This window comes from Cnephaeus nilssonii, assembly GCF_951640355.1.
Source record: "Cnephaeus nilssonii genome assembly, chromosome: 3".
Taxonomy (NCBI): domain Eukaryota; kingdom Metazoa; phylum Chordata; class Mammalia; order Chiroptera; family Vespertilionidae; genus Cnephaeus; species Cnephaeus nilssonii.
In genome coordinates, this window is record NC_137074.1 from 44,121,439 (window position 1) to 44,146,050 (window position 24,612).

At 40.9% G+C, this 24,612-nt stretch overlaps 1 protein-coding gene across 1 annotated transcript; it reads left to right on the forward strand.

The window, feature by feature from the left end:
* Positions 1-11,334: 11,334 nt before the first annotated feature.
* Positions 11,335-24,236, forward strand: HRG (histidine rich glycoprotein; the record flags this gene model as incomplete). Its single annotated transcript, XM_079767410.1, has 7 exons — positions 11,335-11,547; positions 13,621-13,737; positions 14,560-14,650; positions 16,510-16,676; positions 18,187-18,267; positions 21,665-21,766; positions 23,445-24,236. Exons 1-7 carry the CDS (start codon positions 11,356-11,358, stop codon positions 24,234-24,236), a joined length of 1,542 nt encoding a protein of 513 aa, XP_079623536.1. The 5' UTR covers positions 11,335-11,355.
* Positions 24,237-24,612: the final 376 nt, after the last annotated feature.

Here is a 24,612-nt window from a genome sequence, read left to right on the forward strand (position 1 = left end):
TGAGCAAGAGCATATTGTGATTCTTTTGATCAAAGTGAGATAAAAATGGAAGGACACCATGAGACTGAGAGTCATCACAGAGTTTCATGCTCCTTCTACTCCATAATTATTTCAACACTAAGTATTGGTCAGATGTTGTTGGCACAGCCTTCAACCTGAAGGTGGAATTTCCTTTTCTTACCTGTTTGAATAGTCTCTGAGACCAGAACTTGATAAAGTCACTCTGCAATGAGGGTAGAAGGAAGAGACAGTTGCTTGTGGTTAAGCCTGGAGAGAATCAGAGTGTTCCCAAGTTTGGGAGTTTTCTGGCTTATTTAATAGTTTTGCTCAGAGAATAAATTAAGAGCTCAGATAACATTCAACCCCAATTTTTCCCCTTAAAAATATATAGGGAGATGTAGACAACATATAATATTATGTACATGTATATATATTATATTGTGTATATACATACATATATATGTGTATATATACATATATATATATACATACTAGTAAACATAAAATATATAATACATACAGATATGCACACACATATCTTTTTTAATTTTAATTCTTTATTGTTTAAAACATTAGATATGTCTCCTTTTCACCTAATTGTCCTCTTCCTGGCCACTCCCACCCCCAGCACATGCCCTCATCCCCCTACTGTCTGTGTCCATTGGTTATGCTTATATGCATGTATACAAGTCCTTTGGTTGATCTCTAACCCCCTTCCTCTCCTCCCATTCTCCAGCCTTCCCTCTGAGGTTGGACGATCTGTTTGATTCATCTATGTCTCTGGCTCTATTTTTGTTCATTAGTTTATGTTGTTCATTATATTCTACAAATGACTGAGATCATGTGATATTTATCTCCAACTGGCTTATTTAGCTCAGCATAATGCTCTCTAGGTCCATCCATGCTGTTTCATATTGTAAGAGTCCCTTCTTTTTTTTACCACAGCGTAGTATTCCATTGTGTAGATGTAACACATTTTTAATCCACTCATCTGGTCATGGGCACTTAGGCTGTTTCCAAATCTTAGCTATTGTAAATTGTGCTGCTATGAACATCCGAGTGCATATATCCTTTCTGATTCCTTGGGATATATTCCTAGAAGTGGGATCACTGGGTCAAATGGGAGTTCCATTGTTTATTTTTTGAGGAAACTCCATACTGTTCTCCACAGAAGCTGCACCAGTCTGCATTCCCACCAGCAGTGCACAAGGGTTCCTTTTCTCCACATCCTCTCCAGCACTTGTCATTTGTTGATTTGTTGATGATAGCCATTCTGACAGGTGTGAGATGGTACCTCATTGTTGTTTTGATTTGTATCTCTCAATGATTAGTGACTTTGAGCATGTTTTCATATGTCTCTTGGCCTTCTGTATGTCCTCTTTCAAAAAGTGTCTATTTAGATCCTTTGCCAATTTTTTGATTGGATTGTTTATCTTCCTTTTGTTAAGTTGTATGAGTTTCCTGTAAATTTGGCTATTAAACCCTTTTCAGAGACATCATTAGCAAATATGTTCTTCCATGCAGTGGGCTTTCTTGTTGTTTTGTTGATTCTTTTTTTTCTGTGCAGAAGCTTTTTATTTTGACGTAGTCCCATTTGCTTATTTTCTCCTTAGTTTCCATTATTGTAGGAGCTATATCGGTAAAGATATTGCTATGACATATATCTGCTATTTTTCTGCCTATGGATTCTTCTAAGATTTTTATGGCTTCCCATCTTATGTTTAAGTCCTTTATCATTTTGAGTTTATTTTTGTTTATGGTATAAGTTGGTGGTCTAGTTTCACTTTTTTTTTTTGCATGTATCTGTCCAATTTTCCCAACACCATTTATTGAAGAGACTGTCTTGATTCCATTTTATGCTATTGCCTCCTTTGCCAAATATTAATTGAGCATACTAGGTAATGGCGTGGGTCAGTTTCTGGGTTCTCTGTTCTGTTCCATTTGTCTATATGTCTGTTCTTAAGCCAGTACCGGGCAGTTTTGAGAACAGTGGCTTTGTAATATAACTTGATATTTGGCATTGTGATCCCTCCAACTTTGTTCTTCTTTTTCAGGATTGCTGTGGCTATTCGGAATCTTTTATTATTCCAGATGAATTTTTGGAGAGTTTGTTCTAGGTCTGTGAAATATGCCGCTGGTATAATGGGGATTGCATTAAATTTGTAGATTGTTTTGGGTAGTATGGACATCTTAATGATGTTGATTCTACCAATCCAAGAACACGGTATATTCTTCAATTTGTTTATGTCTTCCTCTATCTCTTTTTTCAATGTCCTGTAGTTTTCCTAGTACAGGTCTTTTATCTCCGTAGTTAAGTTTATTCCTAGGTATCTTAGTTATTTTTTTGTTGCAATGTTAAATGGGATTGTTTTGTTCCTTTCTCTTTTTGTGAGTTCATTATTGGTGTATAAAAAAGCCATAGATTTCTGGGTGTTAATTATATGTCCTGCTACATTGCTGAATTCATTTATTAAGTCTAGTAGTGTTTTGATGGAGTCTTTAGGTTTTTCTACATACAATATCATGTCATCTGCGAATAATGACAGTTTTACGTCTTCTTTTCCAATTTGGATGCCTTTTATTTCTTCTTTTTGTCTGATTGCTATGGCTAGCACTTCCAGTAACAGGAGGGGTGAAAGTGGGCATCCTTGTCTTGTTCCTATTCTTAGGGGAAATGATTTTAGTTTTTGCCCATTGAGTATGATGTTGGCTATAGGTTTGTCATTTATGGCCTTTACATGTTGAGATATGCTCCATCTATTCCCACTTTGCTGAGAGTTTTTTTTATCAATAAAGGATGTTGGGGGAGATGGGGGCATGCCTATGTGGGGGTTTGGGATGGGAATGGGGGGGTTGATGACAAATATGTGATACCGTAATCAATAAAGTAATTAAAAAAAAACACCAAAAAAAAACACACTACAGTATTTAACCACAAAAAAATAAATAAATAAAGGGTGTTGGATTTTGTCAAATGTTTTGTTTTTTTTTTTTGCATGTATTGATATGATCATGTGATTTTTGTCTTTCAATTTATTTATGTGATGTATCAATTTATTGATTTGCAAATATTGTACCAGCCTTGCATCCCTGGAATAAATCCCACTTGATCATGGTGTATGATCTTTTTAATACATTGCTGGATGAGATTTGCTAATATTTTGTTTAGGGTTTTAGCATCTATGTTCATTAGGGATATTGGCCTGTAATTATCTTTCTTTGTAGTGTCTTTATCTGGTTTTGGAATTAGGATAATTCTGGCCTCATAAAAAAGAGTTTGAAAGTGTTCCTTCCTCTTGGATTTTCTGAAATAGTTTGAGGAGTATAGGTGTTAGTTCTTTGAATGTTTAGTAAAACTTCCCTGTGAAGCCATCTGGACCTGGGCTTTTTTTGATGGGAGTTTTTTTTTTATTACTGCTTCTATTTCATCAGTTATTATTGGCCTATTTAGGTTTTCTGATTCCTCCTGATTCAGTTTTGGGATATTATATTTTTCTAGGAATTTGTCTATTTTGTCCCCAATGTCCAGCTTATTGGCATATAGTTATTCATAGTATTTTCTTTTTAAAAAATAAATCTCTATTGTTCAGATTATTACAGCTGTTCCTCTTTTTCTCCCCCATAGCTCCCCTCCACCTGGTTCCCACCCCACCCCCTGCCCTTACCCCATCCACTGTCCTCGTCTATAGGTGTACAATTTTTGTCCAGTCTCTTCCCGGACCCCCCCACACTCCCTTCCCCCGAGAATTGTCAGTCCACTCCCTTTCTATGCCCGTGATTCTATTATATTCATCAGTTTATCCTGGTCTTCCAATTTTTTATTTGCTTGATTTTTAGATTCACTTATTGATAGATATATATTTGTTGTCACTTTGTTGTCCATAATTTTTATCTTTACCTTTTTCTTCTTCTTCCTCTTCTTAAAGAATACCCTTCAGCATTTCATATAATACTGGTTTGGTGGTGATGAACTCCTTTAGCTTTTTCTTATCTGTGAAGCTCCTTATCTGACCTTTAATTCTAAATGATAGCTTTGCTGGGTAGAGTAATTTTGGTTGTAGGTTCTTGCTATTCATCACTTTGAATATTTCTTGCCACTCCCTTCTGGCCTGCATAGTTTCTGTTGAGAAATCAGTTGACAGTCATATGGGTACTCACTTGTAGGTAACTAACTGTTTTTCTCTTGCTGCTTTTAATATTCTATCTTTGTCTTTTGCCCTTGGCATTTTAATTATGATGTGTCTTGGTGTGGTCCTCTTTGGATTCCTTTTGTTTGGGGTTTTCTGTGCTTCCTGGACTTGTAAGTCTATTTCTTTCACCAGGTAAGGGAAGTTTTCAGTCATTATTTCTTCAAATAGGTTTTCAGTATCTTTCCCTCTCTCTTCTTCTGGCAACCCCATAATTTGGATGGTGGTACGCTTGAAGTTGTCCCAGAGGCTCCTTATACTTATCTTCATATTTTTGGATTCTTTTTTCGTTTTGCTTTTCCAGTTGTTTTTGCTTTTTTGTATTTCAAATCTTTGTCTTGATTCTTGGGATCCTCTAGTCTGCTGTTGGATCTCTGTATATTATTCTTTATTTCAGTCAGTATATGCTTAATATCTAATTGGTCCTTTTTCATATCCTTGAGGGATTCACTAAATTTCTCGGATGTTTCTAGAAGATTCTTGAGTAACCTTATAACCGTGGTTTGAACTCTATATCCAGTAGTTTACTTTCCTCCATTTTTTTTTATTTGTGACCTGTTTCTTTGTCTCCACATTTTGGCTGCTTCCCTGTGTTGATAGAGTGGCTTTGTGTGCTAGGTATCTTGTAGGGCCCAGTGGCTCAGCCTCCCTAATTACTTGAGGTGGACCCTCTTGGTGCACCCCTTTGTGGGCTATGTGCACAGTCTTGTTGTTATTAACTCTTGATTGCTGTTGGTATCACTGGGAGAAATTGACCTCCAGGACAATTGGCTGTGAGGACCAGTTGTTTCTACAATGGGAGAACTTCTGTGCTGGAGATACTCTAATGGGGCAGGACTTGCTTCAGTGGGGCTTTGGTGCTTACTGAATCTGCCCCCTGAGTGTGTCACTTATGGATGTGAAGAGTTGTTACCTGGATGGTCTCACTCTGACCACTGGGTACACTGGATCTCCAAGGAGGTGCAAAGTCAGCCACTGCCTGAGGCCACCCAGCAGGATATACAGAGAGATCTGCAGATTCCTCCTCTTTGTTTGGGGTTTGGAGGTGCCTAGATGAGGCCCAACTATGAAACAGTGAAGCTGCTGTAGAGCCTTGGAGCTTCTTTTGGAAGTTCTGGGGCTCTACCCAGCTGCAATTTGTTAGGTTTTAGATTGCAAAAGGCCAGGCCATTCATATGCAAAATCCTTGCGCACAGCTTGGGTGGGGTTGTAAATTGGGTGGGGCATGGTCTCAGGCAATCACCAGGGTGGAGCAAACAGCAATGGATGCCAATTAGCCCTGCCCCAAAGAGGTACCCAGGTCTCTGTGTCCCATGGAATCATGGAGGAACAAGGATCACAACAAGCACCTCTGAGAGAAAGCCACCCTCATGTTCTGGCCTGGTGCCAGACATTCCAGTTTCTCCCTATATGAGTCTGGGTCCCCAGAGTCTTGCCTGGAACTGGAGTTCAGAGCAGTCAGGAGCTTGTATTGCCCTCCTGATGGAAAAAGACAACTGTGTACCCAGTTGCCAGCCCATTTCTGCACGTGCCTTTGTATCTCTGCACTTCTGCACCTCCTCCCAGTCTCAGTGCACTTTTCTCTTTCCTTCTAGTTGTATAACTTCCACTCATCCAGCCTTCCTGTGGTTCTGGATGGTATCCATTTTGTCTTTTAATTGTAGTTTTGATGTGGTTGTGTGAGAGAGCAAATTCAGGTGTTTAACTATGCTGCCATCTTGTTTCTTTCATAGTATTTTCTTACAATCCTTTGTATTTCTGTGGTGTCAGTAGTTACTTCACCATTTTCATTTCTGATTTTATTTGTATGTGTCCTCTCTCTTTGTTTCTTGATGAGTCTAGCTAATGGTTCATCAATTTTGTTTATCCATTCAAAGAACCAACTCTTTGTTTCATTGATTTTTTGTATTGTTTTTTAGTCTTTATATGATTTATTTCTGCAGTCAATCGATGTTGATGTTTCTTTTCTTTCTTTTTAAAAAAATCTTTATTGTTTAAAGTTGATGTTTCTATCTCTCTCGCTCCCTCTTGCTTCCTCTCTCTCTAAAATCAATAAAAACATACTTTTAAAAAATGTTCCTTAAATTAAAAAATAAAAATGTTTCCCTTGGGAAATGGTTTGAAGAATGAGAGGTAGGAGAAGCCATGGCCAGGTAGCTCTGTTGGTTAGAGCATTGTCCCAATACACCAAGGTTTTGGGTTCAATCCCAGGTCAGGGCACACACAAGAAGCAACCAATGGATACATAATTAAATGGAACAACAAATCAATGTTTCTCTCTCTCTCTCAAATGAATAAGTAAAAAAAAATTTAAAAAGAATGAGGGATAACAAAGATTTTTTTATTTTACACATTCAATAATATCCTGTGTTCTTTTAAGGTATAGGGATTATATTTATAACTAAAACTTGTATAATTAAAATAACTCAAATTTGAAAATAAAACTTTATTAAAAAATCAAAATAAACCCCAACATCTATAAAGCTTATATGGCTTCTAGTAATACCCCTCAAAAATAGAGGTTGTAAGTAACCATCCAATCCACTGGAAGAAAACAATGCCTGTACGTACAGAATAATCCCAATAATGTAAAAGCACATATCCTATATAATAAAGAGGGAATATGCAAATTGACCATCACACCCTCACACAAGATGGCCACCCCCATATGGTCACAAGATGGCTGCCACAAGATGGTAGGCAGGGGAGGGCAGTTGGGGGCAATTGGGCTGGCAGGGTAGTGGTTAGGGGGTGATCAGACTGGAAGGCAGAAGCGGTTAGGGGAAATCAGGCAGGCAGGCAGGTGAGTGGTTGGGAGCCAGCAGTCCCGGATTGTGAGAGGGATGTCTGAATGCTGGTTTAGGCCCATAGGGATCAGGCTTAAACCGGCAGTCAGACATTGCCTGAGGGGTCCCAGATTGGAGAGGGTGCAGGCTGGGCTGAGGGACACCCCTCCCCCTGTGCACAGATTTTGTGCACCGGGCCTCTAGTATTATAGATATTTAAGTAGAAAAAGTCTATAAAGAAATATATAATTGTTCATAATTTTTCTTATCTTAGTAGAATTAGAGGTGAGTTTTTCTTTATACTTTTGTATTTTCCACTATTATAAACCTTAAGTAGCTTCTAGTAAAATCCTTCAAAAATAGAGGTTATAAGTAAACACTCAACCATAGTGTGGGGAAACAAACTTTAAAGAATAAAAATTCTGGCCCTGGCTGGTTTTCCTCAGTGAATAGAGCATTGGCCCACGGACTGAAGGGTCCCAGTTTTGATTCCAGTCAAAGGCATATACCTTGGTTGCAGGCTCAATCTGGGGCTCATGTGGGAGGGTGGGAGGCAACCAATCTATGTGTCTTTCTGACATCGATGTTTTTCTCTCTCCCCCTCCCTTCTACTCTCTCTAAAAATCAATAGAAAAATATCCTTGGATGAGGATTAACAACAACAAAAAGAATAAAAATTCTGTTCCTGACTTTCCTGATCCTATAGCCAGGACACCCAGAAAGAACCTGCATGCTAGAAAGGACACATGGAGGTGAAGATCTATCTACCCCTGGCTTCCCTGATAACCATCTTGTGAAAAGTCACTAGTCCCCTCTCCATTCCACATCATTAGCCATTCTCTAGCTCAGGACTGCCAGGAAGCCTTCCCAAAGCCAGTAATAAGTTTTACCAACCATAAACGTTATTTCCTAGTGAAAGGGAATATGGAGGTAGGGGGAAGGAGAGGGAGGGACTTGCAACCTAGTTCAGCATCTGGTTAAAACTGTAATCTTTCTTTCCCACTCTGAGTGACTTGAGTGGAGCTGCGGGGACCCTCAGGGACCCACCACAGGAGGAGATATATAGGCCAGAGCCTCCCCAGAAGTTCAGTTCAGGCTTTGGCTCTGGAATTCCCTTGAACTAGCAGTTCTGCGAAATAAAGGTTAAACTTTCCTCCCTCAGAGTGCTGGCTGATCATTCTCCCATACATTCTGCCACAACACTAGATCAGACAGTTTCCCAGGAAAGACCAACTCTCCTACTCACCATCAGTCTTTCTCCTCCTGACCATTGCCACCCTAGCACTTTCACTGGCTCCCTGAGATGTCTGTCTCATCTGAAGCTGCTCCATAACTGGATGGCATCACTAGCATTGTGTTCGTATTTAAGATTCAATAAAGCAAGGGGGAGAGAAGGCATGGCTCTCGTGAGTACCCTTAAGTCTTGGCAAAACAGAACTGTAAGAAGAGCTTATTCTCATCCTTGGTGACTTTTCCCTGCCCCATCTCTTTCCCTTCACCAGCATAAGATTCCCCACACCATATTGGACATGACTAATATAGCAATAATTGAAAGACTTAATTAAGGAACTCAAGTCATTGAAGCATAAAACAGCTTTTGTTTTAAACAATAGCATTCCCCAACCCACCTTTGTGAGAGCCCCTTAATAACATGTTGGCTAGATTTCATACTATTCCAGTCATTCTAAGTTGCACTGGGGTGGTACTGTTTGGGTATTTAAAAGCTAGTGTTGTTAATATTAACAGCTCAATATCAAACAAAAGTCAAACTGTGTCCCTTCCACTTTTAGCACTCCCTAAGCCAATCTGTGACTCTGGGGAAGTGTGGTCTGCTTTTTGTATGGTATACCCTGCCCTTTCCCTCTCTCTTCGAACTCCTTCCAGTTCTGTCTGGTGCCCCCATCATTCTCAACCTTGACTGCACACTTGAATCACCTTGGAGTTTCAAAACTACCAATGCCTGGGTTTAATAACCAGAGATCCAAGTTGAATTGCTCTCAGGAGAGGCCTGGACATAAGGACTTTTCAAAACTCCTCAGGCAATTCGAGCTAAGGCTGAGCACCAATGCTGTGGACACTTATAGACACTTACTACAGAGAAGAGAGCAGGGAGGGAGATGCTGTCTAAGTGGGAAGGGAATCTGGGCTGATTCCCTCTGGTCTGATGTTACTGGGTTATCCTGGTATGAAGGATCCATGTAGGTATATTGTTTCTTTGGAGGAATAGGGCTGAGGGGTCAGCTTAATCCCAGCTCTGTCCCCCAATGCAGAGCCCCTCTTCCCATTGTGTATACCCTCTAACCCCTTCTCTGTGATGGCTGGGCATCAAAGGGCTGGACTTCTACCCTCACCACGGTTCTCTTCCACAGAAAACAATATTTTTGACATGTTTCAAGAGCCTTAGAGAACTGGAATGATAGCTGGTGTCCTTAACTTCTTCTCAGGTACAATCCTCTCTAATAAAATGGTAATATGCAAATTAACCATCACTCTGCTACATAAGCCACGCCCACCAGCCAAGCCACGCCCACCAGCCAATCAGGGTGAGTATGCAAATTAACCCCAATCCAAGATGGCTACAGCCAGAGAGAGCAAGGTTTCCTAGGTAACAGAGCAAGCCAAGCTTTCCATAGCCGTTGCAGGCCTAAGCCTCCACTCAAGCTACAAAGTTTCAATTATAGAAGGTAAACAAATTCAAACAAATGGCGGCAGAATGGAGCTTGAGAGAGCAGGTCAGGGTTGCCGGTGGCAACAGGGGAAGCAAAGCTTTCCGCACACCCTGGCCGGGCCCACCCGCTTAAGGCAACAAAGTTTCAATTGTAGAAGGTGAATTAACTGCCACAGAAATGGCTGCCGCCCCAGGCTACAAAGTTTCAATTGTAGAAGGAAAATAAATTCCAGATACCAGGGCCTCCCCTTGAGTTGCCAGGGGGCGTGGCCGGCCTGCAAACCACCACAGGCCCCTCGCTCAGGACACCCCACACCCCAAGGGAACCCCACCCTGATCAGGGACACCCTTCAGGGCAAACCAGCTGGCCCCCACCCCTGTACCAGGCCTCTATCCTATCTAATAAAAGAGTAATATACAGATTGATCATCACTGCAACACTCAATATAGCTGCCCCCATGTGGTCAAAGATCCTGCCCCCATGTGGACACAAGATGGCCACCACAAGATGGCCAGCAGGGGAGGGCAGTTGGGAGGCACCCGGCCTGCAAGGGAGGGCAGTTGGAGGTGATCAACCCTGCAGGAGAGGGCAGTTAGGGATGACCAGGCTGGCAGAGGAGGGAAGTTGGGGGCAAACAGGCTGGCAGGGGAGCAGTTAAGCATCAACCAGGCTGGCAGCGGAGTGGTTAGGGGGTGATCAAGCTGGCAGGCAGAAGCGGTTAGGGGCAATCAGGAAGGCAGGCAGGCAAGCAGTTGGGAGCCAGCAGTCCTGGATTGTGAGAGGGATGTCCGACTGCCCGTTTAGGCCCGATCCCACCAGGATCGGGCCTAAACGGGCAGTCGGACATCCCTCCAGGAGTCCCAGATTGGAGAGGGTACAGGCTGGGCTGAGGGACAACCCCCCGCCGTGCACGAATTTCGTGCACCGGGCTTCTAGTAATAATAATAATAACAATAATAATAATAATAACAACAACAACAACAAAAATAATAATCAATAGCATCATTTATTCAGCACCTGAATCTGTGCCAATAATTGTATTATTTACTTTATGTTTTCATATTAAATTATCATACAATCTTGCTAGGAGGTATTAATCCCTATTTTATACATGAAGAAACGAAGACTCAGAGATGTTTCATAGCTTACCCAGCATCACACAGGAAGAGGGTAACCACCCAGAGATGAAATTCAGATCTGACTCTAAAGCAATAGCCTCTTAATCATTTTATTTTACCTGAACTCAGGTCCTCCCTTAAATAATATAGCTGTTTTCTGCTAAAAACTTCTATGTCTATAATCCAACAATGAGACCGATTGTGACAATCTCTGGCTGAGACAGGCCTGCAGATGGAGGAAAATTACTTTACTGCTAACCTTACCCCCCACACCAATGAATGAGGCAGTGCTTATGGTCAAAAACACTTTGGACCTTGTACCTACTAGAAATATCCAGATTTGTTCAGGTCACAGTCTCACCCACTCATCAGAGGCATGTCTCAACTTTCTGTCCCCAGGACCCATTAATCATTTACAGCATGTTGACAGAGATTTTAACCAGGGGGTCAAGGTGAACATTCAGTTTACACAACAAAAATGTATAAAGACTGATTAATCAATAGTGTGTGTGTATGTGTGTGTGTTTAAAAAGTCTCTATAAAATTCTCTGCTCTGGTATACCATAGCAAGGGATAGTTTTCTCATTTTAACAAAATGAAGACATTCACTGCAGCTCTGCTTTCCATCCTTTGGATCACACTTAGATATTCCTGCGCTGTGAGTCCCATAAACTGCAATGCTACTGAGCCTCTGGCTGGGAAAGCACTAGACCTGATCAATAAAGGACGTTCGAATGGCTACCTTTTTCAGTTGCTGCGGGTCGCTGATGCCCACTTGGACAAAGCGGTAAGGAATTGCCAATGGCAGAGCTAAGTTGGGAAACCATGCACCAGGGGCAAGTGTGACTCTAGCCACTAAGTCTACTGCTTTGCTCAATGGAATGGCCTTGGTCAGGGTTTTCTGTTTGGTTTCTGCTGCTGCTCTAGAATGTTCTTTTTTTTTTTTTTTCCAAACTAACATCTGTTATTAGTATGTCCTTAACTATGAATCAATCTATGAATACTTATAAGCACTGATGCTGAATCCAATTAAATGCTAAGTGCTATAAGAGAAAAATTAGAATGAACTGTAAGCCTTGCCCTTAAGAAAATAAGAATCAGCTCACACATTCACACACACACACACACACACACACACACACACACACACACACACATTGTGTAAGGTAGGATATATTTAAGTGACCGAGTAAAGGCATTCCAGGGAAATTCCAGGAATACCATCTCTCTGTGGGTAAAAAATCAGGAAGGAGAGTATTAGGGAGTAATTAGACACAAGCAGGACAATTCCAGAAGTTCTATGTGAGATTTGGCACAGCTAGCAGGGTGGAAGAAAGAATGTAGACTTATCTTGATGCAAAGCAAGCCTACTGTCTTCACTTTGATCAGCAATTTTCAACTGGTGTGCCACAGGAATTTTTAAAACATGAAATACCTGACTATTGAGTGAGGGGTACTGAACTATTGTCCCTTAGATTGTCAAATGGAAAAAGGCAACAGCCAACACACCAAAGCCGTTCAATGCGAATGAATCAAAATTATACCTTTTTTTTTTTTTTTTTTGGTCAGATCAGCAAAAAAAAACAAAAAAAAAAACAAACACACCAAACAAACAAACAAACAAACAAAAACTTGTGTGTGCACCGCAGAATTTTAGTAATTAGTTTATATGTGCCATGAGATGAAAATACTGAAAATCACTGACATAGATTATATACTTATTTGGAATAGATTTGAGGGCTTGATAGAGATGAAGGAGGGAGGCCTCTCTTCCCCACTCCCCAAAATAACATATCCTTTGGAGGAACCACTAAAATCAGGGAGGTCAGACAATAGAGCACCACAGAGGACAAGCAGATAACTTGATGCTTGTTAAAGTATTAGATGTGGAGGCTCTACAGGTTGCAGAGAATGAGTGCAGGGATTCAGGATTCAAACAGCAACTTAGTGACCTCTAGTCCCAGTCCAGGATCTCTGCCACGTTATAGGACACAAGATGAATTGGCCCAGGGCTACCTCTGAGTGGGGGCAGGGAGCACAGTGTACCTGGGGAGATAGATGCAGATGGCAGGGGCTTGAGCTAGAAAGCTATATTACGTGTTCAGGAATGAGGAAATGAAGACAGACCTAGAAAATATTATTTTTAATATTAACAGCTCAATATCAAACAAAAGTCAAAATGTGTCTCTTCCACTTTTAGCACTCCCTAAGCTAATCTGTGACTCTGGGGAAGTGTAAGGTGGGACTTATGGCAATGAGAATGAAGAAAAGACATGAGACATTTTGAAAAAAGACCATTCAAGGCCTGGTGACTGGATAGCAAAAGCAAAGAAAGAAATCAAAGCTGATGTCACATTTTTTTAAGCCAAAGACAAAGGCAAGAAATAATTAATAGTGTCATTGACAAAAGGCAAGATAAATTGAGAGAGGTAGCTAGTTTGTAAGAGAAGAGCTGATTTTGGGCAAGTTGAAATTAAGTCAAGAAGTCCAAGTTCAGGAAAGAGTTGGGTGAGAGGACAAAATTGTGCACACAGATTGGAGCTCATAGTGTGGCTGTCATCACTTATAATTTCTAGGTTTACATCTTCAACATCTCCGCCCCCAAAAATGGTGCAATTTAGTTATTGTTTTTTAAAGCTCATAGACAGAAGCAACATCATGACCAGTTAAAAAGAACATTTGGAAGTAACTTTTTCAAGCTATTTATTCAAATAAATAGATAAAATGACACAAAAGTAGACATCTGCAATAATTTGGAAAGGAACAGAAATCAAGTTTAAGAAATCAAGAGATTGTTTCTAATGAAAACATACTGGGCTCCCGCATGCTCCTCACCTGTTGTTTTCTTGAAATTTTTCAGGAATCCACAGATGTCTATTATTTAGTCTTAGATGTGAAAGAATCTGACTGTCCAGTCCAATCCAGGAAACACTGGGATGACTGTGAGCCAAATATTTCTAGATATCTATTTGATATAGTAAGTAAACATGGTACCATTCCCTCTTTTTATTATTCTTGATTTCTGTCTACTCTGTTTTCCCAGGGTAGTTGTATGCTACAGCAAAAGAGGAAGATCAGTTTCTGTCTTTAGACTCATGAAGATTATGTTGATCTTGAATAATATTCTCTTGAGAGCCATACCTAGGAACCCAGTTCAAGATATGTCAGTGGGGCTTGTTTTAGCATGACCAGCAACCTTGTGCAAATCACCTAATGTTGCTAGATGTCCATGTCCTGGGCTGTAAAATAAGAGGAGGAGGTTGGAGTAGATAAACTCTAAGATCCTATCTGGCCCTGGCAGTCTTTGAGTGTAGAACCTATGAACTTGTAATTGTGTCCCATGAAGACTGGTCCCAAGAGCAGGAGTGACCAAAGGGGATTAATTGCAATTATCATGAGGAATGGGATCCTGTGCTGCTTTGCACATGGGTAATCAGATCCCAGGCTGTCTGCCATAGGAGAAGAACACAAAGATGAAAAAGCACAGATCTAAGATTTTAGTTCCAGAAACTAAGACACTTACATACCTAAAAATTATAGCATTTTTTGGTCTTGAAAATGTTTGAGATATGGCCATGACCTGTTTAAACAGTTTATATGTGGTTCTCATGAGGGTTTTGGGTGCCTCTGACATCTAACTCACAGAAACAGATTAAGAAAATACAGGTTTGAAAGAGGATTTGTTGAGAAACCACAAATAAATTTTAAAGGATAATAAGGTATGTTGCATCACTTTTTTGTGTTTTCATATTCAACCTGAAGAAAGCAGTACACAATGATAAACTCCTCTTTTTTACAGGTGATTGGACAGTGTAAGGTAATAGCTACCACACATTTGAATGAATTTCAGGATCTTAGAGTGAATGACTTCAACTGCACCACAAGCTCTGGTATGATAATATGTTAAAATACTACTTAATTCTAGATTGATATATAATTCAATCATACAGTGATATCCTATATAATAAAAGAGAAACATGTAAATTGACCATACCTCTGCTATGCTCACCAGCCAATCAGGAGTGAGTACGCAAATTAACCTGACAAAATGGAGGGTTAATTTGCATACAAAGGCACTGGGCGGAGAGTGGAGCGGGATAGCCAGTGGAGAGTGGAGCGGCTTGGGGAACTTGGCTCCCCCAAGCCACCAAAAGGAGAGCAGAGAGGGAGAGCTGGCAGCTTGGAGGACTTGGCAGAGCTGGAAGCCTTGGGACAGAGACAGAGCAGGAAGGGAAAACCAAGAGTGAGGGGAGCACCAGGACTTCTGGGAATAGTAATTCTGGTGGCAGCCCCTGGACTGGAAGCAGAAACCCAGAGCGGAGGGAGCACCAGGAATGCTGGAAATCGTAGTTCTGGTGGCAGATGGATATGCTAGACACTAGATTAAAGTGAGCCTGGAGCAAGTTACTGTTGCGGTGGGGAATGGAAGGAAAGCAAAGGTGTGAGACCTAAGTAAAATCAGTGTCTAGGAAAAATTAAAGGGAAAATGTCCTAAAACTACCAGGAAATCTCCACCAATGAAGCAAAGAAAAAAAAAGCCTCTATTATTCTGTGAGCAACAAACCAAACTGGATTGGGGTCTCAGACAATTCGCTCATATGATTGCAAAGACAGACAGAAACTTCAGGATTGGAGAGGGCTCCCCTGAGGGCTCCCAGATTGGAGAAGTTGCAGGTCGGGCTTAGGGACCCACCCTCCATGCACGAATCTTCCTGTACTGGGCCACTAGTTTAACATATAATATCAAAAATAGTCCCTACCTATGCTCAGGGACTTGATTATTACTCACTCTCCTAAAAAGAGTCACAAGAGGGCTTCCTCCTATTATTGATACACTTTTCAAAAAATTAAATATATAAAAGGCAGTAGAGCATTATTATAGAGAACATGGGCTCTGTCTGGGGTCAGATTTGCAAGTTTGAATTCCAGTCTCATAACATATTAGTTGCATGGTCTTGAGGGAAAGTTACCTAACCTCTTTAAGGATTCCTCATGTGTAAAATACAGCTAATAATAGTATTAGATCTTTGGGTCTTTGCTAGAATTAAATAAGATGCTCTGTGTAGTACACTTCCAAAGTACTTAGCAATATGTTGACTTCAACATCTAAAATTTATGTATTAATACTACAGTTTATACAGCAGTCTCATTTAATCTCATAACAAGACTATGAAACTTTATTTTAGAGTTAAAAAGAGTTTCAGAGAGATTAAATTACTTGGCCTCATAAAAGAGCCAAAATGTAGTGAATCTTAACCTACCCCACCTGTGTTGACTCTATAGTCCATGTTCTTTTTATTTACTTTATCCAAGAGACTTATCACAGAGTTCCTTTAAAAATAGCAAATTTCAGCATAAGTCAATATACAAAAATTCAGCAGCTGAGCAACTCCAGGAGTTTGCCTTAAAGAAGACTGAGCTGTACCTTCTCTCTCTGGGCAAAACTTCACTTTAATGATGCTCTCCCTCCTTGGCAGAGATAGGAAGAGTTAATTAAAATATTCACACACATTATGAATGATGGTTTTGGGTAATGACTGAGACTTGAGCATCAGAAGGATCTGGGTTTAAGTTTAGCTCTGCTGCTGATTAGGTGATTTGCTAGAACAAGTTTCTTAGCCTCTCCAACCCTCAATTCACCTATCTGTAAAACAGGAGCTATTGTTATAGTTTCCACCATGCATATATGTATTAAATCACAGCATTGACAGTGCTGTTTAGCCACAAAACTACCATCTTCTTTCTCCAGTCTTTTCTGCATTGGCCAATACCAAAGACAGCCCTGTACTCTTGGATTTCTTTGAGGAGACTGAGGTCTACAGAAAACAAGCAGAGAAAGTCCTTGAGATGTACAAAAAGGAGAATGGCGACTTTGCCTCTTTCAGAGTGGACCAAGTGGAGAGAGTTGGCAGAGGCGTGAGTTTCCACTAATGTTCAGCGGGAGTCTGAGGGCCCAGGCTCCAACCTCACAGGCGCAAATTCACTTGCATTTGACCCTCTCCCCACTGGCCTCCTTGGGGCAGATGATTTTTATTATTATAATTTTTAACTTATAGGTAACATTCAATATAATATTAGTTTCAAGTGTATACAAATTCAAAAAGATACATGCATCTTTAAATTCATTGCAGCATTATTTACAACAGATAAGATATGGAAGCAACCTAAGTGCCTATCGATAGGTGATTAGATAAAGAATATGTATTATATATTTATAAAATATTACTCAGCATAAAAAGGAATTAAATCTTACCATTTGTGACAATGTAGAGGGTACAATGCTAAGTGAAATAAGCCAGAGAAAGACAAAAACCAGCTGCTTTGTTTGTTTGTTTTAATATAATAGCAACTTTACTGAGGTGTAATTGACATTCAATAAACAGCATATATTTAGTTAGAGTATACCATTTGATAATTCTAACATATGTATATACAAATGAACACAACACCACACTTAAGATAGTGAACATATCCATCACCCCCAATAATTTCTTGGACCCCTTTGTTATGCTTCCCTCTTGACCAACTGCTCTTGCCTCCTCCCCTGTGCTGCTGGTGCCAGCCACCAGCTGCTTTTTAAGTTGAGATCCCTGCTCTTTGGAGTTTTTAGCAAAGGCCAGCTTAGGAGTACCCTAATTAAGTTAATAAAAATGTACCTAACTATATAGTTTAAGTTTAAAATTTGGCTCTCAAAAGAAATTTCAATTGTTGTATTGTTGATATTTGGCTCTGTTGACTAATGAGTTTGAAGATCACTGATCTAGTCCTATACTCTTTGTATTATGATGGAAAACAGGCTCAGAGCAACTACCTCACCACACCCAGTGGTATGGCTAGAGCCAGGCAGTCCTTCCCCATCCAGGGACTCAAGTGTCTCCCACCCATAGCAGTCTTATAGAACAGCTAGTTTATGTTGTCTTGTATTTTGAAAACACAAAGTGAGATAGATAATGTTGCATACAAGCAATGGGATTAGTACAATGTAATTATGTACTAAAAAAGAATGTTTTGGACCTATATGCCTTGGAAAGAGTTTCAAGATATATTGCCAAGGGAGAAAAGCAGGTTACAGAACAATACTTAGACTATGACCCCCTCTATATTAAACAATTAGATATGTGTGTATATACACAACATATTTAGGAAAAACACATCAAATAGATGATGGTGGTACCTCTGAGAGGAAGAGGCTGGGGTACAGGAAAATGACTTTTCATACTACGTTCGATTATGTCTGTATTATCTGAGCTTTTTCAATAAAATAATATTCATCTTATCACTTTATAAATTTTAAAAAGACCCATAAAATAAGAAGAATGACACATATTGGTGAATCCTGATAGTGCCTTTACAGTATATTGGATAGTAGGTATCTAATGGCTTTTTAAAAATGTTCCTGAAACTGCTTTGATCCTATTTGTTCTAGAGAGGAGGGAGAAGAACCAATTACTATATTGACTTCTCTGTGAGGAACTGCTCCAGTCACCATTTTCGCAGGCATTATAATGTGAGTATAATATGAGTGTGGAATACTAGTAACATTTGGAGACTACTTACTATGTGAGAGATACCCTGGTAAGGGCTTTATACATATGTTAGCCTATTACCCCCACCACCACCCTATGAACTATATAGCATTTTTCTCCCAGATTTACCTGTGGAGAAACTGAGGCATGGTGACAAAACTCATGAGAATATCCTACCTAATAAAAGAGTAATATGCTAATTGACTCTACCTTCGCTATGCTCTCAGCCAATCAGGGGTGCTATGCAAATTAACCCAGCAAAGAAAGCAGGGGGAGGGGGCAGCACCCACCACAGCCATTGGGACCCAAGCCCTGATCATGGACTGGGGCAGGCGGCATGGGTCAGCACCCGCTGCCGCCGGCGGGACCCAAGCCCCGATCGCAGACCCAACCAGTGTGAGGCCCCAACCACAGGGTCCCGGTCCATTGGGGGTCAGGGGAGGCGGGGTGGGCAGCCCTAGGCCCTGCCCACAAAGTCCCGTTCTATAGGGGGGCCTGGGGAGGTGGGGCGAGCAGCGCCAGGGCCTGCCTTGCAAAGTCCTGTTTCATTGGTGCCCTGGGAGGCGGGGTGGGCAGCCCCAGGCCCCGCCCACAAAGTCCCGTTGCATCGGGGGCCGGGGAGTCAGGATGGGCAGTGCCAGGCCCCAACTGAAGGTCCAGGTCCATCGGAGGCCTGGGTAGGTGGGGTGAGCAGCTCCAGTCCCCACCTGCAAAGTCCTGGGTCATCAGGGGTTGAGGGAGGCGGGGCGAGCAGCGCCAGTCCCCGCCCAAAAAGTCCTGTTTCATAGGGGGCCTAGGGAGGCAGGGCGGGCAGCTTGAGGCCTCAACCATGGGGTCCAGGTCCATCGGGGGTCGGGGGAGGTGGGGTGGGCAGCGCCAGACCCCAACCGTGGGGTCCTGGTCCTTCGGAGCCCGGGAGGCGTGGCAGGCAGCGCCAGGCCCCAAATGAGGGTTCCAGGTCCATAGGGGACCTGGGAGGCGGGACAGGCAGCGCCAGGCCCTGCAGGAAAAGTCCCACTCTGTTGGGGGCCGGGGGAGTCCAGGTGGGCAGTGCGAGGCTTTTTAGGCTGCTGTAGGGCATGAGGGAAGGCCTACATTTCCTGCTGTCTCTAGCAACACAATTGTCTATTTATTGTGCCTGAATTCTTCTGCCCCCTTACAAGGACTCTAAATTCCCTTGGGGGTTGATTTTCAATGATAGCTGTTCATGGGAATTACTTGAGGAGTGTGTGTGTGTGTGTGTGTGTGTGTGTGTGTGTGTGTGTGTATAAAATATTCCAAACAAGTCTACCCCTTCAGAAATTAGTGTTCCAATTCTGTTCAATTTCCATAGATTCTGATTTTGCTGATTTGGAGAGTATCCAGCCAACAGTAAATTTTAAGTGTCCCTGAATGATTCTAACCTGTGGGTTAGAAGCCACTGCTTATGTTTATGCAAACACAAGAGCCAAATGCCAAGTAAAATACAGAAATCTCAATTGTACAGCTCAATAAATGTTTACCTATGTCTACACCCAGGTAGCCACTATCCAGAATGTTCTGTTGAATCTTTCTCCATTAGCAATAAAGGCAGAACCAGCTACTTATCTTGGAGAGAGGAAAAAGAGAAAACAAAGGAGAATGTGTGGGAATATGTAATAATACCTCAAAACAGTACCTCCCAATAATTTTATTTATCAGATTATAGGCTCTTACTCATCTGTGTTGTACTTACTGGCCGTCAGTCAGATATCCCCCAGGGGTCCCAGATTGGAGAGGGTGCAGGCTGGGCTGAGAAACCCATCCCCCCACTGTGCACAAATTTTGTGCACCGGGCCACTAGTTATTTTATAAATATACATGATATATACCTAAACTTAACAATGAGGGTTTTTTTTTTTTTTTAACTCATTAGGATTAAAGACTTAGCTAACACTAATAACTAGAATGTATTAAGAACCTATACTCATGGGTGCTTTCATCTCATTCACTCCTCACAGTGACCACATTTGACAAATGGGAAGGTAATGGGCTCAGTAAAGTAGGGGTCTTGCCTAATTTTCACAACCAAGATGCTCAGTCCAATGGGATTTTTCCCCTACTCATGTATAAACTGATACTCATGTGCCTGCAGGAAGTGTTATGAATGATATGCAGCATTTGTATAGCAAATTATAGTTTACAAACCACTACCAAATATTATTGCTTTGTTGGATCCCTGTGACCATCCCATTGACCCCAACGAACCCTTAACCATCTTGGTGTGGGGAATACAAACTCAGTGCAGAAACATGGAGGCTGGAGAAGAGGAGCTCAATGCTAAATATTCTATAGCATTATCTCATTTAATTAAGCCCTCTCACAACCTGTGGGGAGATAGTAGTGTACTCATTTTAGAAATAAAGACTGAGTTTCAGAAATTTTATGCAACTTACCTAAATCTCATAAAACTAGTACATGAGGAAGCCAGGATTAACATAGGGCTGTCTGACTCCAAAACTGTACTCAAAATCTTTTCTTGTTGTTGTTTTTTGTTAATCCTTGCCCAAGGATATTTTTCCTTTGATTTTTAGGGAAAGATAGAGAGAGACATCGATGTGAGAGAGACACATCAATTGGTTGCCTCCTGCACATGCCCTGACCAGGGCACGGGCCCAGGGAGGAGTCTGTAACCAAGATAGCACTCTTGACCAGAATTGAACCTGGAACCCTTTGGTCCCCAGGCCGATACTCTATCCACTGAACCAAACTGGATAGGGCTGTACTCAAAATCTTATGCTTAACAGTCTCCTCAAAAAATGAGTTTTCTACTTGTAACTTTGACAGCTGGGTTTAGGGATCTCTGGGGCAGAGGGGTGCCAGCCAGGTGTAGCCTCTGAACTTATGGTAGGGCCAGAAGACAGTCTCTTTGAGAGGGTCTGTGCAAACCCATTTTTATAATGGCTCCCTTCTTTCCAAATTTGTACTCTTTAACCAAGATCCAATCTCCAAGGATCTTGGTTAAAGAGTACAAATCTCTCATCTACATCACTCTTCTTTTTCTCTAGATGCAGGCAACTCAGGTCTTCAGTGCAGAAGAGTTGGTCTAGCATCAAGGCATCAGTGGCATAATATTCCCAACTACCACCCATGGCAAAGCCCAGTGCTAGTGACCAGTCATGGAAGAGAACCACAGCAGTAATGAAAATCTTTGGAACCTGTACTTTTCCCAAAGTGTTGACTAGGAAATATTGTTAAATAACTGGTGGAGATATTTAATGATATTAACTTGATTTTTCTAGAACTCTCCTTCCTTTCCAGAATGTCTGGAAGTTCACAACTGTAGCTGAGCATCTTCACACCACCTGCACACATACACACAAATACACATACACTAACAGGTTTCTCTCTTATTTATAGGTCTTTGGATTCTGCAGATCAGTTTTGTCCTATGACGTAGGAGCCTCTGACATGGAAATGCCAATAGAGGTTGACATAAACTGTGAAGTCTTCAACCTTAAGGTGAGTTGTCTAAGCAACCTTTGTCATGAGCAGTGCCAGACTAAGTAATGTTTTCACACACATAGTGTATGTTGTTCTTATGGCTGTGTGTGGGTGAGAGAGAGAGAGAGAGAGAGAGAGAGAGAGAGAGAGAGGAAGATGAGATGTGGGGGTGGGTTGGGGAGGGGGGAGAAAAACAGAAAATAGTCCCTGGGGGAAGTTGTACAATTGTTGGTAAGACACCAAAAGTGTGATACTTTTTTCAAGAATTGGGAAAGTGTAAGATTTGGCATAAAAGTTAAAGTCATGACCAATTTAACCAACCTTTAATGAATTTGAAAATGGTTCTTGTAGCTAGGACTCCATTGCTGACTTAATAATCTAGTTTTATTATTAAGCACAGAATATAAGGGGAATGAATTAGTGTCAAGTTTATTATATAAATATATATAAAATACAAAACAATATTTTATGAGAATATCAGTGTGTAGAAACTTTTGTTCTACACACAAGTATTCTTCACAGTATTTTTTATATTAGAAAAAAATAATTCAAACATCTATGTGACAAACCAAAAAGGGGGGCAGGTTTATCACCATGCTGATGGCTGCACATATTTTTTAAATATTAAAACCTGAATAAGGAGCCCTAACCAGTTTGGCTCAGTGGATAGAGCATCGGCATGTGGACTGAAAGGTCCCAGGTTCGATTCTGGCATGTACCTTGGTTGCGGGCACATCCGCAATAGGAGGTGTGCAGGAGGCAGCTGATTGATGTTTCTCTCTCATCGATGTTTCTAACTCTCTATCCCTCTCTCTTCCTCTCTGTAAAAAATCAATAAAATATATTTAAACAAACAAATAAACAAACAAGACCTGAATAAGGATAGTGAAGAGGTGAAGTGCTCATCTTTTAGAAGTAAGAGATGCTTATACCATAGAGTCTCAGAACTCTGTTGAGAGCCGAAATTATAAGGCACTAGTTTTCCAAATGTTGATCTACAGATGAGTACTATTCTGTAATATAATTTTATCACTTTATATGGAAATAGAAAAATAATAATAATAAGAAAAATTTTTTTGTGTGGTAGAACATATTACAGGCAGTCCTCTGGTTATGTCGACTTGACATACGTCATGTAGTGGTTGCGTCACCATCTCCCATTTATTTATTTTAAAAAAAAGTTCCATCATTTCAATGTTTGTACATATGTGCTTTATGTTTTTTATTATTTACTATATTTACCACAAGTAAAGGTAAGGAATTGTTATCTTTCTTTAAATTTTTTTTTTAGTTTCACTTCACTACTGCTGTGTATGTGCTCCATGTGAGTGATGTAGGTGCTTAGGTAGGTGGGTTCCAATTTACGGCGAAAAGTTACATTGCCTTAAGAATGGATCTCCGACATAACCTGAGGACTTACTGTGTATATAAAAGAACCATCCTTTACTCTGAGATTACCTTTCTGACTGTTGTTATAAAATATTATTGCTATTGTGAAATGATGGTGGTAGGTGATGGTTTTTGTTTGTATTTTAAATACAAACTTGCCGAGATAAAAATTTGAGAACCCTTTTTGATACTTACTTTTAAGATTTATTCCTGCAATCCAAAAATATGGATTTAGTTGAATAAAATCAAGTTAAACATCTGATTTCTTCTTTACATGATGATATTCACTTTTCTATGTGCTTCACAGGAACATAGAAACATCAGTGATGTAAAACCCCATCTGGACCATCCCCTCCACTCTGGAGGCCATGGGCATTCCTCTGCTGACAAGCCTCCATTTACACACAGTGTATCCAGAGATAACCTCCATCCCCACAAGTCACATGAATCTGGATGCCCACCTCCTCTGGACGACAAAAATCACTCAGACAGACCACCACTTCAAGCAGGAGCTCCTTCACGATTGCCCCCTTCAAGATGTCATCACCTCCATTTTGGCACCAATGGCACACATGCACCCCCTCATAATCATAGTTCCAGTGAGCACCATTCCCATGAACACCATCCTCATGAGCATCATCCTCATGGACACCATCCCCATAGACATCGTCCCCACGGACACCACCCCCATGGACAGCATCCTGATGGCCATGGTTTACATGACCATGGACCCTGTGACCCACCACCCCATAGGCAAGGCCCCCAAGATCACCATCACCGGGGCCATGGCCCATCACCTAGGCACTCAGAAGAAAAAGGTCCAGGGAAAGGACACTTTGCCTTAACATGGAGACAAATTGGATATGTTTACCGACTCCCTCCATTAAAGAAAGGTGAAGTTCTCCCTCTTCCTGAAGCCAATTTTCCCAGCTTCTCATTGCCAAACCACAACCATCATCTAAAGCCAGAAATTCAGCCCTTCCCTCAATCAGCCTCTGAATTATGTCCAGGGATGTTTAAGAATGAATTTTCACAAGTTTCAAAGTTTTTTGAAGGAACATTGCCAAAAAGAAATCTGAGCTCCTTGAAAAAAGAGTAATGTTCTGAATTAGAACCATAAATAAAATGTAACCAATAATAAATGCAACATTACAAGTTATTGTAATCTTAACTTTCATATTCAGAATAGGACAAAATGTGGGTAGGGGAGGAAATGATGTGAGAAGAACAAGAAAAATGGAGAGGAGAAAATAAAAATCTCAGTGTTCCAAGCCAAAGGTATTTCTCTCACTGGCTACTATACCACTCAAGACAAATCTCTGATCCTCAGAATTTCTTTACTTCCTGGGCTCAACTCCTTTAATTCTAACATCATTCCTCTTTTAGTACTGATGCTGTAGATGGGCACACCAAGGAAGTATTTATTTTCATTTAAAGGATTGTTCTTTTAGTAAAAGTGATCCAAATTCACTCCT